The 19,802-nt window shown below is 42.1% G+C and overlaps 1 protein-coding gene across 3 annotated transcripts in view; it reads left to right on the top strand.

Annotated features, from left to right (window-relative positions):
* Positions 1–19,035, top strand: part of veph1 (ventricular zone expressed PH domain-containing 1) — a 68,614-nt gene extending 49,579 nt beyond the window's left edge. For all 3 annotated transcript variants that reach the window (XM_041940440.1, XM_041940438.1, XM_041940439.1), the window contains 4 exons: positions 3,737–3,854; positions 14,924–15,060; positions 18,361–18,414; positions 18,618–19,035. In XM_041940440.1, coding sequence (XP_041796374.1) covers positions 3,737–3,854; positions 14,924–15,060; positions 18,361–18,414; positions 18,618–18,800 — 492 coding nt within the window. In that variant the 3' untranslated portion in view covers positions 18,801–19,035. The remainder of the gene's footprint in view (positions 1–3,736; positions 3,855–14,923; positions 15,061–18,360; positions 18,415–18,617) is intronic.
* The last annotated feature ends 767 nt before the right edge of the window (positions 19,036–19,802 follow it).

Here is a 19,802-nt window from a genome sequence, read left to right as displayed (position 1 = left end):
CCCAGACCGAAGATAAATGTGATGAGACACAGAAGTAAAGCCTGGGCCTTGTTTACTGCCTTCTCCTCCACTCCCCTTTCCAACACTCCCAACTTATCATCCACTCACCTTTCTCCTCACTCACACTCCCCTCTCTACTCCTCCTCCTGCTTCCACCTCCCACTGTCCTTTCTCTCTTTCTCCATCTCTGGTGGAAAAAAGCCTCTCTGTCCTCTCATCTCTTCTCTTCTGTTATCTAGTCTTGTTTTTGAACTCTTGTCTGCCTTCTTTATGTAAGCTTGTTTGCACCACTGCAGTGGTAGATATTCTCTTTCTCTCATATATTACCCACAATGCAACCTGACCACCAACAGTTTGGTCATACATTCAGGTGTGTAACGCTAGTAACGGCTAATGTAGCCCGCAGATGCTAGCTTCAAGCAGAGATGAGGAGTGGTCTACAAACTTTTTTTTCATTTTCTTACTTTAGACCCAACTGTTGCAGACTCAGGTGACATCACTTGAGGCAACCTATCAGACTCGACGCAGCTCCCTCTGGAGTCACAGAAGGCTTTTTTCACACTTGTAAACAGGTTTGATGGGTGAGCTCCCCTTTAACAAAAATTACAAAAATAAGTGAGACTGCAAGGGTCACAATGGAATTATCTCACTTTACTGACTGTTTTTCTCTTATTTCAATAAAATGTCATTTTAAAACTGAATGTGCAAACAAAATTTGCAAAAAAAGTTTTGGATGGATTTTGCAGACACGTTGCAGCTCGCTCCATCGTCCGCCCGCAGTCGTCGTCAAACGTGCAGCTACAATCTCGCATCTTGATCGAATTAAAAAGCAGTGATTGAGGGGGAGGGGGCTGAGGTGCATAAAGAGAGAGAGAGCATTGAAAGGGTAAAGGGGGTTACATGAGGATAGAAGGATTATATTCAGGATCACATAATCCAGCCATTGTTTCTTCACGTCTTTATTGAATCCACCTCTCTGGTCCTGATGAATCAAATATGTGTTTGTCCATATCAGCCTGTTGCCCGGCTGCAAATCTGTCATTCTAAACATCGACCTAAAAGCTCATTTAAAGTGCATACAGGGCTTTTACTCTGTGCACCACGGCCTGTCGGCTGTGTGTTACAGTGTGGCGAGCCTGGCACACACAGGCGCAGTTTGAGGTTTTCTGGTAATGGACTCAGTTATGTGCTCTCTTACTCATTTCACTTTGTTTATGATTCATTTCTCGTTGAGTTGTGCAGCAGATTTGGACTCTTTGTTCACTGATGTGTTCTCTCTCACACATTGTTGCTCAACTTCTGACTCACAGTCTGTCTCTCATCGTCTTTCCGCTTCTGTCTCTGTCTTTGCTTGCAGTTTTTTAGAGAATGGATGATTCAGATCAGCTTTGATTTGTAATCAGTAAACAATGTTAAAGCTATTTTAATGATCTTGGCATTTGTTTAGGCATGTATTGGATTGTCTAATCCAGAAAATGCTCTCTTTTTATTGTCTCTGAAGGCCAAAAATCGCTGGAATGTCAATTACTGTAAAGTCCAGCATTATTCAATGAGTAAATGTCAGGAGCAGATCCGATTTTCAGCTCCAAGTGGCTGCATTGGCAGGTTTTCCTGGCACAATTTGACTTAAGTAACTTATACTAGTTTTTATCTGTTTAGAATTATTTCCTTGAATGAGCATCCTGGATTAAATCTACAACAATCACAGTTCAGCAGAGGAAGTATTCAAATTTACTTAAGATGTCCAATATGTAGGATTTTAGTTCAAAACATTCAAAACTGTAACTAAAGCATAACTAAAAATTAAAGTCATCAGCAGAACAGTTTTGATGGTTTGTCAAAGACATCATGTTGCAAAGATATCTGCTGACCAGCTGGACCTCTCGTAATGCCACCTTTTACCTGAAGAGGCGACGGTCTGAGAGTATAGCTCAGCTCACCATTTGTGGGCATTTTAGTTTCTCTCTCTTGTTTTCTCTCTTCAGTCTTTTTTCCCCCCAATAATCATCTTCAGGATTTCTCACTGTTATCTCTGTTATGTCCAAATATTAATGTTCATGTAAACCCTCAGATTGCTCGTCTCTCTCAGCCACATGTGGTCCTGGTTTATCTGTACCCGCAGCAAAGCGCTTTGACCTCAATTATTGAAGTTGCAACAACACGAAGGAAGCCCTGATGTATGGATGAATCTAAATGCTCTGACACTCTTTTAATCAAATGTGCGCTTGTTGTGGCCAGTGCTGCAAGTGTGTGTGCGTGTGTGTGTGTGTGTGTGTGTGTTTCATGGGAACACACACATAAAAAGCAGCTTTCACATTTACACCCTCGCTCGTTAACATCAAGGACCGAAGGGGCGCAGGTCTAAAGGTCGAACACACTGGTAGCGCCGCCATCACAGCTACCTGTTTTTCTTACATTCCTTCAAATCCGGCTGCCTCTGGCCGTTCCATGAGTCCAACTCTTAATCATAGTGGGAAATACTTCTCTCGTTCTTAAGCGGATCATCAGAAAATGTGAAAGGACTGCAGCAGGGTCAGAGGTCAAGAGAAATGATGAAGCAGGGCATTCTGCCGGGTTGGTGGTCAGGATATTTAAGCTATGTATTCATTATAGAGAGATTTGGTTGAAGTCTGAAAATGCAGCATGAACGCACACACAGAGGAGAATGCTGTCATGAAGACTGATGACAGTAATCCATCATCTCCTTCAATATGCCTGTTTTTCTCCAAACCAAAGATAAATATGTATTATCGTGTGTCACTGAAGGGTGTTTGTGTGTATTTTAAGTGAAGTATAACTCTTACCATGTGCAGGGGGTCTTCAGGGATTTGGAATGGGGGTCTTGGCTTCCACTGCTTTCTGTTCTGACACACACACACACACACATGCCGATGCACAGTTGCACAGTCCGTAACTGGAATGTAAAGCTTTTAAGTGCCTTTTAGAGTTGAGGGTAACTTATCATTTGCATGTATATGCTTGTGATTGTCTGTATGTGTGGGTGTCTGCACGTACAGCAGCTATCACAGCAGTCTACCGTCGGCTGGTTGAACCTCTGCCGTAAATTCCCATTTCCCCTTTCTCTTTGTATTATCTCTCTTCTTTTTTGTGGAGTCGAAACTAGAAAGAACCCCCTGATACTGTGAAAAACTTTGATCTGTTTCCTATCCCTCGTTTGTTCCAGCTGGGTTTTGAAAAACACCTCAGTGCTCTGTGAAGCTGTCTCCTAATGCACAGCGTTGCACGTGAACTGCAGGTGAACCACAGAGGTGTACAGTATAAATAAACAGCCGGCAGCAGCAATCACTGTGAGCAGAGCAACTTTGGCTAAACAGAAATAAAGTTTCCATCTCTCTGCCCCTCTTCTAAAGTGATGCTGTTCGTTACACAAAAACATTCAAACTTCAGTATTTTGTTCACAGCAGCTATTTTGACTTGTCACAACCGGGAAAGAACAGGTGTTGCTAATAACATTAACAATGGCTCCGTCCTATTCAGGTATCCCAGTCTGTCACGACGGTGACACCAGGACCCCAAAACTGAAGCAGCTAAATGGAATTCAGCCTTCATTCATTTTTACATTCACACTTGTGCTTTTTCTTCTGCGACATGTCAAAATGTTTGCTGTGAAAAAGGCCTGTTGGCAATATGAATGGAGAGATCCCACAACTAGTAAGTCTGAATATGGTTACAGGACAGTTAAGACATGTCCTGTTTTCTTTCCTTCTGTCTGCAGGACCTGGACAGTCTCCAGATTCAGCTGGAGGAGGTGCGCTTCTTTGACCTGTTTGGCTACAGCGAGGAAGAGGGAGGTTGGCTCTGCTTCATGTGCAACAACCCAGAGAAGGCCACAGGTACACACACACACACACACACACGCACTCAAACACACACCCACTCACACACAACCATAATTAGAGTACAAGTAGAGTGTGTGCATAACCAAGTTGAAAACATTGTGAAAAACAGGTTTCCTTCACCCAACAGTCTGCTTTTTAGATTTAAAGATAGTTTTCATGGCAGCGGAAAACCAGAAAGAAATATTGTCCGCTGCATCAACTCCATATTAATATGTGGATCGTCATTAAAAAGACACAGACAGGGGTCGTCAGTATAGACAGCTTTCATAGGATTAGCTAACACTCATGGATAAGACAGAACGTTAATGATGATTAACGTGCTGATGGGTGAAGTAACCAAACAAAATCAGTAAATTCACGGCGAGAGAAAAAGACAACACATATTAGCACTCAGTGGTTTCCTCTGAACGGCTGCGAGTCATTGTCCTGATGTGGCTTTTTGAAAGATTTTCCCTTCATTTTCAGCCACTTCACCAGCTTCCATGGGCACAGTTGAGTTTCCCTTGGGTCTGATAGTAAAACAATGGCGGAGCTCCATGGGATGTTTTCACTCAAAATGCCTTCAAGGGGAATAATCTTTTCCCAGAACAGTCAAGGTAAATGGAGCACAGAGCGGCTCTAGCTGCCAGTCTGATTTTAGTGTTGTTATGAAGGGTCACTGCAATCAGTCAGTCACTGCCATCATGACTCAGTCCTGATTAGTTTACTTTGGACCAGCGACCCCCCTTCAGTGAGTCCTGATGAAGTCACACTTGGAATAGTGACCAAATCCTTTTTCAATCTAGCTCACTTTGTGTGTTTACTGTCTGTCTACTCTACAGCTCTACACACTGGAGACTTAAAACTGTATAAGATATGACTAAAATATAAAAAATAAAAATAAAAAGGTGGAGCCAACATGGAGGTGCCAAAAACTGCAGTTCCTCAAATGGCCACTTGAGGCTTGCTCCAAAAGCCCATATTAACCTAAAGCAGAAATAAACATGGTTGCAGCCTGGTTGATCTCTATAGCTAGTTTCCTTGTTCATGAAAACTGTTCTTAACTTATATTAAGGCTTAAAGTTATGCATAATTATAGGCATGGCCGCACCAACCAGGCTTCATTCAGCCAGCCCCAGCTCCACCCACGCTCCGCCTCTCTGCCCATTTTTGGATTAGCCAGGCATTTGGCGGAGTCAGGCGCTGCAAAGATGGCATTACAACACCGCATTGAAAGGCATATAAACATCTTTTACATACACACAGTGTGTCTTTACGCAACTCTCCCCTGATGCCCCTCGCATGTCCCTCTTTCTGACAAAGAAAGCACAAAGACAGTGTGTAGAGGTGAGTGATGGTGCTGTAAATCAATGAGTGGCAGTTTAGTTTGAGGAGAAGGCTTTAACTCTGTGTATGTCTGTCTGTCAGCCTCACATGGAAGCAGTTATTAGTTATATAACAGGAGTCAGAAGAGGGCAGTTTGTGGCAGATGTTGCGTCCTGATGAAGAAACATGGAGGGAGAAGAGAGGAGAGAAAAGGTGAAAATGAGAGAAAAATCAACTTGAAATCAGAGAAGTGCAGTGTCACTAATAAGCAGCTGTTAACCTCCGTCCCAACAACAACATGGTGTTTTCAGGCTCTGCTTTCTGATCGCCGCTAATGAGAAGCCAGCAGGTATTTCCCACAAAGTTAAAGCCAGAGACAGGAAGTTGTTTGCCGGTGGAAGGAAACGGGCAGATGGGATGCAGTTAAAGTTTAGTGCGTATGTGTGTGTGTGTGTTTGTGTGTGTGTGTGTGTGTGTGTGTGTTTGTGTGTGTGTGTGTGTGTGTGTGTGTGTGTGTGTGTGTGTGTGTTTATCTTTATGTGCTTTGGAAGGGGAAAAATTCAGATTATAGATGATTACCACATCAGTATGTAACAGGCTTCATCTAATAATTATGAGAAAACAACTTGGGTTATGTGAGTTTGGGTTATTTTGAGAAAATATAGAATTAAGAAATGATTTCACAATAACAACATTGTGTAGTGCTGTGATAACTACTCCCAAAATGGAACAACATATAAATAACTACACTCATGGTTTAGAATACTGGATAAAGATAACATTTAAAGGTATCCTGTGGAGTTCTCTTGTACACAAAGTTAAGTTTCTCACTAAAACACATTGCCAAGTGTATTTCCCTCCTTATAAAACATTTGCAAATGACGATTTTTTAAATACATCTTGAAGCCAGCATTGCTTACATCCCTGTAAGCTATTAGTCTTCTTCTTTCCTGCTAATTAGTTGTTGCATTGCTACATTTCCTGCTGCAAAATAGGGTACCAAATAAAACTAATAACTATTTCCAGTCATGAATATTGATTGTTGCCTGAACCTAACCAGACCTACACCACTGCGCTGTCACAACCTAAGATTGAAACGTTAAGTTTGGATACATCCATAGTTTGCAGAAACATACAATGCCAACATTTATTGCTGTAATTGGTTGGTATTTGTGTTGTATTTGCTTTAATGTAGCTCACAGATTGGAGAACCTCACTCTTACACTTAATAATAAATTCTCGCTGGCAATAGAGAAAATGTGCACATGGGACTAATTCCAATAAGACCATTGCCTTACTTTCCACATTTATTTTTGATCCTGCCGTCAGTTCTGATTTAAATCTTGTGTCTTGCTTAAGTGTTCATTTCCACTGCCAGGAGCACTGCAGCCTCAGCACAATCCGCCCAATAGAGACCCAAAACCAACCAAACTCAGCCTTTTCCCCGTAGTAATAATCTGCATGGAAATCAACAGTATGACACTATATTACAGTGGTAGATACATGGTTTAACTGGCTTCAGGTGGTTAGAGAACAGGAAGAAAGTAGAAATCAACTGAGAGAATATGTGCCAAAAGCTCAAACATGTAACCTGGTTCGTTCTGGACTGGCATGTTTCTGAGTGCCTCCCTACAGTTTTGAGTTTTGGAATAACACTGCACACTGTCTAAATGTTTCTGCAGTCGTCAGTATTCGAGATGTGAGATGATTAAGTGACTGATGAATGATCTTCATCCATTCGAGTGGAATTAATATCCATGCGGTTCATTTATATTGAAACTGTCATCGACCTGGGTTCACAGCTTTTCATTCTCTCTTTCTTCCAAGTCGTTGTCTTGTCATCACCCATTTCTTCAAATACACAAACACGCATGCACAGAAGTAAACACGCGCGCACACGTCAGGCAGCCTGATCCAAACAGTACAAAAGCCAAATGAAAGCCATTCTTCCAGCTCAGCTGCTCAGAGCGAGGCAGCGTAATCGCCGAGCCAGCTGACGGACTGCAAGGAACAAATGATTCCCCTTCAGATTCACGCCAGTCTCTCGACATCACAGGAGGATTTAGAGAAGGAGTAGTACTTTCTCACTGTGTGTGTTTACTAAAGCACTCGTGTCCTTGTGGCCTCGGATGGCCCGACTGCTCTGCATGTTGGCGTGTGGTATAAACTGAAAAGGTCAGGATTTCTACCTCCGCCCTCCTACGGTGAAAGTTAATGGAGTTTAGTTTGTGGTGTGCATGACATCGATAAATGACAGTTGGACCATTTCTCAGACCTCATTGTTTGCTTTGCAGCTACTTTCTGGCAAACATCAAGGTGCTCTGAAAACACAAATCTTAGAAAAAGGCATAGAAAAAAAATCCAAAACAATCTGCATGTCCTGATACCAACAGAGAGATGCACCCAGGCACCTGAAGCCTCTTTCACACAGCCTGCGATCACTGTGTTTATGTCAGACTTGCATTCAAAGTAATCACCCTGTTGTTTAACTAGAAATATGTCTACTTGTCAGATTTTTTTTCCAAATAAGCACATCACTGTCAAATGTGGGCTCGTTGAAACACATTGCCATTGGTAACGATAATAAACCCACCGCCCGTGATTAAAAACACACAGAACAGAGCCCCTCTGCAGCAGAGCCTGGCTCAGACGCAGCTCCTGTCGCTGCAGAGCCGAAGTCTACATCATTAAACATATATTGCATCACGGTTCATGTTGTAGCGACCAGCCAGTGATGAGAGCTTTCTGCTGCAACAGGAAATGAACACATTTCCAAGGTAATTGAACATCAAAGACTATTAATGTGTGTGAATACATGAAGCCAGCGTATATTATTGTGTGTGAGCATGTTGTCAGCTGTAAAAACAGAGACATGGATGAGCGAATATTAATATTTAATATTGCTTTTAACAATAGTCCTGGCATGTGCGCGCGCTTGTGTGTATGTGTGTGTGCATTACCTGGAACAAGAAGTTCTCCCAACATGGCTTCATATCTATCCTGTGCTGTATTCAAACAGCCCCCTCTGTGACCTTTACCCCCCGAGGCCTGACATTTTTGAGTCAGTCACATGAACTCAGTGGCCTGAACCAACACTGATCATTAGTCAGCTGTCGACACTCAGCTACATAACTTTGAGGAAAAGGGGCTTCGTAACATGTTACGCAAAACAAGACACTCAATTATGTCCCTGTAGTCTTTAATGTGAATTATTAGTAATAGATTTTCAAACCTTTATTAAACTTTTTTTGCCTTTAATCGATGATATATGCAATTACACATAGATTCACTTTAATGTGCTGCGAATCAAAATATGATTAGCAGCCTCTGCAGGTTTCACTCTGCGTTTATGCCTTGCAGTAAAAATCAGGAAGCCTTTTTTGCTTTTTGCAGTACACAAACTCATCAGACTCTGAAGAGGTTTGTAGGAACACTGTTCTCAGTTTGGACATTACCGAGCAACACTTGTGCAGCAGTGCCTGCATCCGCCCCATCAAATATTGGACACAGAGTCTTTGCACGTTCAAATGGCTCATGTGCTCGAAATTGTCCACGACTTCAAATGGTTTATGAAGATGTGAACAGCAACAACTTTCACTAAAATGAAAATGTTCATAAAACAGGCCCACAGTCTGAAGTCGAAGCCAGAAAACAAACCCAAACTGTCCGCTGGAAACTTTCTCTCTGGTCCAACTGAAAGCTGTCCAGCTACATCCAGTAAGTAAGTTACAGTAAATGACAGTGATGACTCATCTCATCCCACCGAAACGAATGTAACAACTTGACTTCAGACCCAGTTCGATCTGGATTTGGAACCTTTCCCTTTTAGTTGACCCACTTTTTTATTTTCATCATTAAAGCAGCATGTTACACTTCACATATTTACCACGTACACGTGCATGCTGTTCACGTTACCAGCCGCCACCAGCCAGCGTTTCACTTTATGATGCTTTATATTGCTTTACCATAATGAAAACTTGCTGACTTGGCCTGAGTGGCTCACTGTGATTACTACAAAGGTTACACACACAAGCAGGGAGCTGCCCTCGTGCTTTAATGGTAAAGGAAAAGGAGAGAAAGGTGTTTTCCATCGTGGAGGCCAAAGTGGAGCCAGTGGTAACTGATGCTTTATGATATACTGTTGAGTGTAAGTGCAGGAATGCCTTTGAAGTGAGCGGTAATGAGCGTGTATGTGTGTGTTTGTGCATGTACTGTATGTGTGGACATGCCAGAATAAGGTACGCAGGTTCAACGTGTAGGCTGTCTCACTCTGTTTCAGTGTTTATGGCACTGTTGAGCAAATTTTCTTCCATGGCTCCGACACGCCGTCACCTCATCACCGAAATTGCGGCAGAGGTGGCCAGAAACAGGAGAAAGAGCAATCGCCCTGAGTGGACTTGTGGCACTCACAAATATGCACAAGCTTTAAAATATGCATATATATCCTCACTCCCTCATGCCTCTACATGTGGAGTTGCACACACATTCACTCGTGTCTGGAAGACAGATCCCCTGTTTGCACAAAGATGGAAGAGCCCAAGCAAGGCTCTCCATCATCCCACCATCAATCAGTGAGGGTGAGGCTGGACAGAAGTTCTCACCTCCAGGAATTAGGTAGCAAATTTAGGAGATTCCCTGGCTGAAGACGACCATCCGTCACACCGTGCCAGAGTTTAAGTGTCATTACCGCAGATGGAGTTTGGAGCGTTGAGCTGTTTGCTGAAATGATTTAAGGCAGCATTTCTCAAGGGTGCCGTTATATATTCTGGTAAAATCAGCCGCCGGGTTGTGGTCACATTAGCTAATGCCTTGTTATTGACAAGAGATCGTTTATGACCTAGTAATTACTGAACCTTCAGTATATAGGACCATATGTTCGCACTACAGAAGGCAGGACTGGATTCAGGTTGAATTTCTGTCTGAGGTTTTATTTGACACATTATATTTGCTGTTTCTGGTTCGCTTGTTGTGTGGTCTCTTAAAAAAGAGATTTTGATAACAACGAGCCTATCTGATGAAGTAATGGCACATAGTACAGTGGTAATACAAGCAGTTAGCCTTTTGAGGTCTTTACTGCAACCAGATATCATAAACAAAAGTTAGACAGAGGTATATACATAAGGTACCTGCATGGCTGTCAGTATTTGCTTGGCTTGGCCTTGTAACTGCTATAGAATGGTTTTGCAAAGCTAGACATGTTGCAAGAAGCGCTTTTTCTCTTTGTAATGACTTTGCATTTTTTCCACTTATGAAATTCTGTCACTCAAAAAGGAAAGTTGACATTAACAGGGGGGGGGTCGGGGCGGGCAGCTTGTTTACAACCACATTTTTCCCAACGTCGCTAGTTAACGAGGGTGAGTAAGCGTACTCTCAGCTGTGGCTTAAACCCACAGTTTTCTTTCTGGACACGTCTCACTGTTCTCCTCGCACCTCATCTTCATGTTGTCGTCCTCAAGCCAAAAACCACAAACAGCAAACCACACACATTCGTACACAAATGCACTCACACGGTATGAAAGCTAGACAAACGGACAAATACGAGCATTTTTTTTTTTCAACCTCGGGCTGTAATAAGGCTTGTTTGGAGGGACAGCTGTTTCAGGCAATGATTTTTGACACTTGACTGGTGTCACTGTTTTCGAAATCCTGTGTTCCCAGAAGCTCAACTGTAGCACAGGAGCTGCTGGCAGAGGCGCCTTATTTAGAGTCACATTTAGAAATCAGATGTGTTATGAGTAATCTGACCACACTTGGGCAGGTCTAAATAAAAGCGCGATTGCAGCAGAAACAAACATTGGGATCTGAATGAATGCAGAGCTCATTCTCAACATTTGAGCAGGGTTTATGATTTGATTACTTAATTTTAATTTTAATTACTTTATATGCTTCAGGGTAGCATGTACATTTCCCCTTGGGCATCAATAAAGTCTTATTTTAGCCTGCAGTAACATTGTATTATTAATCTTAATCTGTGACTTGTGTGTAAGTGTAAAGAAACAGGAAAGGGAAATACTCAAGTAAACTACTAGTACCATAGAATTGTGCTTAAATACAGTACTTGAGTAAATGTACTTAGTTACCTTCCACCATCGGTTGATGTCAGTGTGTCTCTGACGAAGGGTTGTGAACTCTGGCGCCTGCCTGAGCCTGACAACACGTCCGGGGCTCACTTTCCAGGTGTCTGCATCAAAGCAAAGAGACGGCACGAGGCGCAGTGATTTATGCTCCAGACAAGTTTATTTCTGCAGCCGAAGAAAACGAAATATTTGTTAGATGATGCGGACAAGCTGGCACCCCACGGCGCTAGGAGTGTTTCCAGTTGTATATAAGCAGCGTGTCTGTCTAAACAGGCTGACAGGAAGTGGATGTGGCCTGTAGAGGACACGCACATACACAGACTCATAATTTGGAAAGAATGCAAATGTCTGAGTCAGATAATTGACATGCCAGTGACTCATCAGTACAACATACAACACTGATCCTAAAAAAAGTTGTGCCGCTTTGTAAAATAATTAAAACACAATGTGAACGTTTTAAACAAGTTGTGACAGGAGTGACAGCAGGCGGGGAAAGATGTGGAACGCTCCAAAAACACCTGTTTGGATCATTCCACAGGTAAACAGGTTGATTGGTAACAGGTGATAGCATCATGATTGGGTATGAAAGGAGCATCCTGGAAAGGCTCACAAGCGAGGATGGAGAGAGGTTCACTACTTTGTGAACACATGATTGTATAAAGAATGTCACTACATTTTTTAAGCCAGTAATCTACTTTCTACTTCACTACACTTGTCATTCATGCCTTCGTTGTGTGGAGGTCAGAGCTCTCACAGCATCTCTGCCTTCTGACCATGATGTAATGATGACGGCTACATGTGACCACACTTTTGAGCCCAAAATCTAAAAAAGACAGCAGTTTCATATGTTCACTTTTTGTGTGTAAAGTTAATCTTTGATGTGATAATAAAGGTAACATACTTTGAGAGATGTATTAACCAGGTGCTTTTTTTACTTTTACATGAGAATTTTTCTGAAATGGTCATTTTAATTTTTACTCGAGACATTTTTTATTGGAGGAATTGTTCTTTTATTTGAGAATAGATTTTCAAGTCACTGAGTCCTCCTCTGCTGTGAATCCCATTCACCTGGACATAGTAAATCTGTTCTAAAGCTGGATGAACTGACCCTTTAAAAGAGATTCATGAATTAATCAGTGTTTCTGTTCCAGCCCTGCAAGGTGTTCTGTATTATGTTGTATTATTTTGTCTATAAAATGGCAAACACACCATTACATGCCCATAAAAAGTTTTCAGACCATAAATAATGTCCTCATAATGCTATAAAATGTAGTTAGTATTTATTTACAGTGATGTGAAACAGAAAAGCAGCAAAGAAGCTGCTCTTTCTTCTCTTACTTGAGGCTCTGATGACCTTTAAAGGTTTGTCCTGTTTGGCGTGTCCAGCATGCCCACACGTTCACACACACTCCGATCAGATTGAGGTAATCTCTTCACTGCTTTGCTCATCATCGTGGAAACAAAGAGCGCCTCTGTTTGGTGGTCAACATCTGAAGACCTGGTTCACTGGCACCAAACCTGAACCAATCAAAACATCTCTGTGTTCTGGCGCGGGGATCACAGCACTCTCGAAGTACACAGCTACACATATCACACAATCGGTCATGGAAAATCAATCTTTGACTGATCTGCTTTTTTTATCATAAAGCTGGTCATTTGTATTCGAGCAAAACACCATAAATGCAACAAAAACCCCCACATATAGATACACTTACACACGCACACAGACACACACACACTCAAAACCATCCAGGAGGATGTTGTGGGTGAGTGTTTCTAATCAAACCGCTCAGGACTCGACTTAATGGGAGTTCTCCACTGTCTGATCCCACACACACACACACACACACACACACACACACACACACACACACACACACACACACGAGTGAGACAAGATGCTGATGTTGATTTTAAACTGAACAACCCATAAATGTTGACTGGAAGTGGAAACGTTCAAGTTAATTTGTATTGCACAATTTCATTAAAATGCAATTGAAAGGCCTTTAGGGTTATAAAACACCACAACCGAGAATTAAACAGAAATACAAGTAAAAGAAATTGAGAACAGAGCTTACCAGCAGGGCGGCTATGCTGTGCTTTAGACAGAGGGGCATGAAGAGGCCAGGTGCTTTGTGACATGAGAGATCTGCAGGGCTCTCCACATTTGGTGCATTCGCTGACATTAATAAGTGATGTGTTCAGGGTGTTTCTGCTCAAATGCACCATACCTGTGCATTTGCGCTGTATATTTAGCCATGCACTACCAATTACATATACTTAATGTTGCTGCCAATCCATGTCAAAAGCATAGGGGGCAACATTTTTGTGATAAACAAACCCTACATTTAAACTATATACACTCCAAAGTTGACTCGTGTTGCGCTGCATGTTTAGTAGAGTGATGCAGCTGAGATTGTTTTCCTTGAGAACGACGGCTTTCTCGTTGCAGATGTGACAGGAAGCAGCCCCATTAAACCCCACGAACACTAATCCTAATCGTAGGAGGTATTTTGGTAATAGGTACTTTGTTGTGCGGTAAATCAGTGCTGTTGGTCATGAAGTGTTATGAAATAAAAGGCTTTTTATGCTCTGATGTTACAGCCTTGTTAGAAAATTGAATGATTGCAGTGAAATAAAAGACTTGGGAAAAATCAAAACAAGAAAAAATGGAAAAATAGAAATTTGCTTACCAGATGTAATAATAAATTGTAAGCTTGTGGGGGGGCTGATGAAATTGTCCCATGGGCTGGATTTGTCCTCAGCTTGCAGAGTCTTGAAACTTGCCAGAGATGGATAACTTACACATAGGCGAATATAACTGACTGGTTGCCAGACACGCCACATTATTTATTTTACCACCACCATTTTTATGTGGATAATGCATTTGGTGGTGTGCATTGTGTGTGCGTGCGTGCGTGCATGCGTGTGTGTGTGTGGACCCATCAGCCTAACATTTTAGGTGCAAATTTATGACTCTCTGCTCAAGGATCTCTCGTGGTTGCGGTGATTCAAATTTCTTGAAAACCTGTTTTATTGGCTGCTGTGCGTTCTGCCACTTCAGACTGCTGTCTTCAACAGTTTACAGTGTGTGTTACAACATAGCAAACAGCACTTCCAGCAATCAGCTGGGCTAAAAACAGGGCTTACCTACTCTGTTACATTTTGGCCTTTGACATACCTCAAAAACTCACATCCAAAGAAAAGTTTGGTCTCATGTTGAGCTGGAGCTGTTATGATCCACTAAAGTTAGGCACCGTACGAGATGAATAAATAATATATCCACGTTTTTCTTATCTTTGCTGCCATCTTGACTGTAAAGGAGTCGTTTTGCACATATCTTTCCTTTTATTGTTTCCTTATCTTACCTGCCTCGGTTTCAGCCCGACAGACCTGGTGGAGATTTTTTTTTTCACCACATGGCTCATGAACACAGTGCCGTTCAATGGCTGATTCATCTGTCGGATGTCAGACCCTCCCACCAGCTCATGAATGCATCATAGTGACAGACCTTTCAGATCAAACCATTGATGGTTTGCAGTACAGTTAAGTAAATAGGCAAAACCATAAAAAGACACAATGTATTTTCTTGTTTGATATCTGTCTTTTATGATTTTTCTTACTTCTTTTCATCCATTCTTCTTTCTTTCTTTCTTTCTCCCTTTCTGTGTGGCCGCCCAGTTGTGAACCAGGAGGGACAGCCTCTGATCGAGGGGAAGCTGAAGGAGAAGCAGGTCCGCTGGAAGTTCATCAAGCGCTGGAAAACCCGCTACTTCACCTTGGCAGGAAACCAGTTACTCTTCCGGAGAGGCAAATCGGTACGTAGCCAATGAAAACGAAGCCTCGTCACACACAAACACACTCGCGCATGAATACACATGCACATTGTCCCTGGCCTCTCACTCAGAAAACGCTCATTAATATTTCCCTGTTCCGTGTCATTTGAGTCATGATGAAACTCTATGTGAAACAGTGGAAATCTCATCTCGTGATAAGCTCCACTGTCCCCCCAGGAGCATCCGCTGAATCTGACTGTAACAAACCTTGGCCCTGGTAAGGACTCGTGGGGGACTCCCAAGGCCAAAGCATGATGCTGCAACCACATTAGTCACCCTCACCCACTGTAACTCGAAGCAGATATCAGTACTCACAAGTAGCGAACACACAAGAGGACGCGCTGCCTCGTAGAGTATGTGCGAGTGAACGAAAGCCCGAACACAAAGGTGAGGAGATCTCCCTCTGGGTTGCAACAGCACGGTTTTTCCTTCCCCGTGTTTGCTGGTGACTTACTGTCAGCTCGAACAAAGGCTGAGGTCACCGAGCGGGTATTACTGTGCAAAGGAAAAGTTTGCTTAATAAAAAACACGGAGAGAGAGCAGCATTATTAGAGATGTGTTGAGGTCAGAGGTCAGAAGTTTGATTTTATCCAGTTGACAAAAGAAAAATATTTTCAGTTCATGAGAAAATCTGATTTATTTTGACATTTTACTGCACTCGTGTGTATGCATGTATATATTGTGTTCTTTTACAAGCAATTAACTGTAATTGAAGTAATTATCGCAGCCAACAGGAGGTTGGGGGTCCTCTGGCTCTTAAGACAGAGCCATGTTTATACAATCAGCTCCCAAAAACTAGAGCGAGGCACAACCCCACAGAGGAATATCTGAAAACGGCGATATCCTCCAGTGGTTGAAATGCAGAAATAGAGTTGAGCCCTCTTTTTTTTTCTTTTTACTCCAAACAATAGTCTTTGTGCTCCTATCCAGATGGTAATGGATTCCTCTCAGCAGCCACAAATTGGAAATGGTTTTTTGCCGCTTTTCAATCCGTGTTTGCCAGCGTGTTCTGGAGGTGGTGGGTGTGTTGTGAAAGACATTTTCCCAGCTGGGGAGTGAGAAAATAAGTACCGAAAAATGTGTCGTTTCCTCCACATTGAGTGATCGAGCAGCTTTGAAACATTCCCCAAAACCACACGAAGCCAAGTCTCATATCCCACTCTGTTGCTCAACTTGAGTGTTTATTTCCAGCATACACCAAGTGGATCAAATATTACAAAATATTATAAAAAGAAGGATACTGGTTTTCTCTATATTACATCTTACTGCTGAGCTGCAGTGTGTCCTCCACTGAATACTGTATTTTCTCCTTAATGGGACCAGACGGCAGGCCTGGACTTTGCTTTGCAAGATTTGATACAGGAATACAGAGAAAATAGAGAGAAAATGAGAAAAGTTAGAGAATTAATGATGTATTCAGTGTGTCTATTTGTTATCACTGCACCTATGATACAGTAGCCAGGGCATGTGGACATTAACTAGATCACAAGCATGTATACACCTTATCCTGTGTACTTTTTGCTGTCTTTTTCCATGGCATAATTTGTCACATAGTCCCTTATATTAAGTCCATGTAAAGGAAGCATCAGTTTTATTATTTTACTGCTCGAATCCGCTGAATGTCATTTTCATGCCTTCCAGGCAGCCATTTGTTTCCATTTATTTCACTGCAAAGACACCTAAAACTTGCGTTACGTAGTTAAGTTATGGTGCGTTCACTTTCCCTGAGACGATCCAAAAGCCATCATTTATTTACAGGGCGATTTGATTTGTCAGAAAATAAGAGCGGAAGAGACACAAAAAGCAAACATGCACATCATGAAAGGGATCAAAGTGATTTTGACTGCACACAGAGTGGTTCTGCTGAGCAGCCAAGTGCAGTTTATACTGTTGTGAATGGCAGCGCCAATAAACAAAAAGAAACTTCCAACACCCAAACTTTTTGTACGAATATGAATACAGTAATAATACGATATAACTGTATGATACTATGAACTTAAAAAGTTACAGAGAGAAAGCAGAGACGCTAACGTCTCTGGACAACTGGAGTATTTGTTGCAAATCACAGGATCTTCCAGTCTTTGGCTTTGTACCGGGATCATTGCCTCCTCCAAAGCAAGCTGTCAAATGCAATGAAAGAATAAGTTGCACACTAAAGATACAAAATAGCTGCAGTCAATCAAATTTCCCTTTGCATCAATACAAGACTCCACTGACATGAATCTGCTGTGGGAAACAGCAATCACAGCCAGCTGGGAGGTAAAACTGTGAACATGTCGACTTCAATTGAATGCTTCTTGACACACAGACACGCACACACACACTCGCTGCAGAGAGGATGTGGGCAGTTGGCATCCGTCTTGCAGCTAGCTCTGGTTATGCGGTTATAACCACATAACTAACTATGGGGTAAGAAGACATGGCTATGGCGCAGAGCACATTTACGGATGCACACATTTAAAATGACACTTCAGTGAGGTCAAACACGGACGTGATGTGCAGCAGAGCTGGAGGAGTTCATTTCCTGCCCTGGAGAAGCAGCAGAACAATGAAGCGTAATTGGTTGTGCTGGAAGTGGTTTCTCCTGAGGCTGTACGTACTGGAAACAACACTAAACGGTGTAGAAATCAAGATGTCTGACATTATGGCAAACAATGTCAGACCTTCATATGATCAAATTGCATGTGGAGACAATTCACAATTCTCTTACCTGTGGTGGTTTTGAGATGGCAGATATCTCTACAGCTAAAATATTTCCAGAACTCGGCAACTCACACTAAAGCAATCTAGATGGATAAATAGCACTACAGGTAGAAGTACAACAATTATTTTTCATTTTGGGGTGAACTGTCCCTTTAAACAAAAATCACATCACACTGCAAAAATCAACTTTGTGTAAAGTGTTTCCTTTTTATAGTTCGGCTTTGTTTCAAAGGGAAATGTCTTTTTACTGCGCTTTATTTATTTTACTGCTATAGTTGCTAGTTATTTAACATGTTAATTAAACAAAAGATTAGCTGATAAAATATGATGCATTGGATAAACAACCCAACAGGCTGATGCTTACATGTTTGTGCATAAGTAATAATAATACTTCAATAATGTAATATATGATAATGACATTTTTATTCAAGCAATATTTTGATTTTTTATGATATTGTTGGAGATTTGAATTAATCTGCTGGTACAATCGCTGTTCGAAAATGAAGAATTAAATGATTTTGCATCTGAGGTTTTCGTTTGTTCTCTTGTGTCTTCTTTCATTTTCTGTCGTCCCCGCAGAAAGACGAGCTGGATGACATCCCTATTGAGCTGAGCAAGGTGCAAAGTGTCAAGGTGAGGAGGTATCTTATCACGAACCTGCTCCCAAACCTTTTGATCTTCACCGTCGGTCACATGTTTTGCATTATTGCCGTCTGATGGCTGTGTTTTACCTCTATAGAAGGTTGTATTGTTGTCATTTTAAAGCTACTGATAACCATCTGATTACGTTGCAGTACTCCTTATCTTTTTCATCTTTCTCCTTTTTTTTTCCACAGGTGGTCGCGAAGAAGCGGCGTGACCGCGGCCTGCCACGGGCATTTGAGATCTTCACGGACAGCAAGACGTACGTGCTGAAAGCCCAGGATGAGAAGCATGCCGAGGAGTGGCTGCAGTGCATCAACGTGGCCGTGGCTCAGGCCAGAGAGCGGGAGAACAGAGAGGCCACCACCTACCTGTGAGAGCGACAGCAGCGCCGCTGGCTAGTGAGGACACATACCGTGCTGCCGGCGATACACGCCATGCACATGTGCACACTCACAAACACAAACACGTTAAAACCACACATCTACTGCCAGCAGTATAACTATAACTGTTATTGGTGGGATACATCTTCAGGCCCACTGAGGATGAGGTTACCTGTCGAAAACAATCAGAAGAAACTTGCTATGCAGTATTTTTAGAAACAAAAAAGACTTCCAGTCAAATAAACCAGTGATAAACACTCACTGTACGGAGTGTATCCAAGCAAAAGTCTGGCTGCCTGTACTTACTGTTACACCAAGGACTCACTGATGCATCTGCAGCTGTGCACCATCAGAAATGAATGTTACAGTACATGAGTGCTACAGATTGAAGTTACACTGAAGATGTTAAGAAGAGCTTCACTTGACTGGAACATATGGTGGGATAATTTTAACTTCCTGTCAACGTCCTCAAAACCAGCATATGTGGACTCTTGGATTTAATGATGCTTGCTGATTGACTTGCGATGTGTATTTAGCAATAAAGACTTCATAGAAGCACAGACCTCATAAGGACTTGTAGCAATAATGAGACTGAGCAGTTTCACTTGAAAGCAGGAAGGATGAAGAAAAGGAGACTAATGGACAGCAGATGGGAATGCCATTCAATACTGGAATAGTGTGTGTGTGTGTGAGGGGGGGGGGGGTATGATGTTTTTTTTAAAGGAATACTTCATATTTTGGGAAATGTACCTTTTTGCTGTCTTGCCAAGAGTTAGATGAGAAGATTAACACCACTGTCATATCTGTAGGCTAGAAAGTTAGCGTAGCTTAGCATAAAGACTGGAAACAGGAGGAAACAGCTAGCCTGGCTCAGTCCAGTAGAAACCACCTACCAGCACCTTTAAAGCTCACTAATCAACAACTTGTACTTTGTTTGTTTTAATCTGTACAAAAACCAAAGTAAAGATATGTCAAGTTGTGGAACTTCCTGAAAAC

The sequence above is a fragment of the Chelmon rostratus genome, chromosome 7 (genome assembly GCF_017976325.1).
Source record: "Chelmon rostratus isolate fCheRos1 chromosome 7, fCheRos1.pri, whole genome shotgun sequence".
Lineage (NCBI taxonomy): Eukaryota > Metazoa > Chordata > Actinopteri > Chaetodontiformes > Chaetodontidae > Chelmon > Chelmon rostratus.
This window is presented reverse-complemented; position numbering and strand designations above follow the sequence as displayed.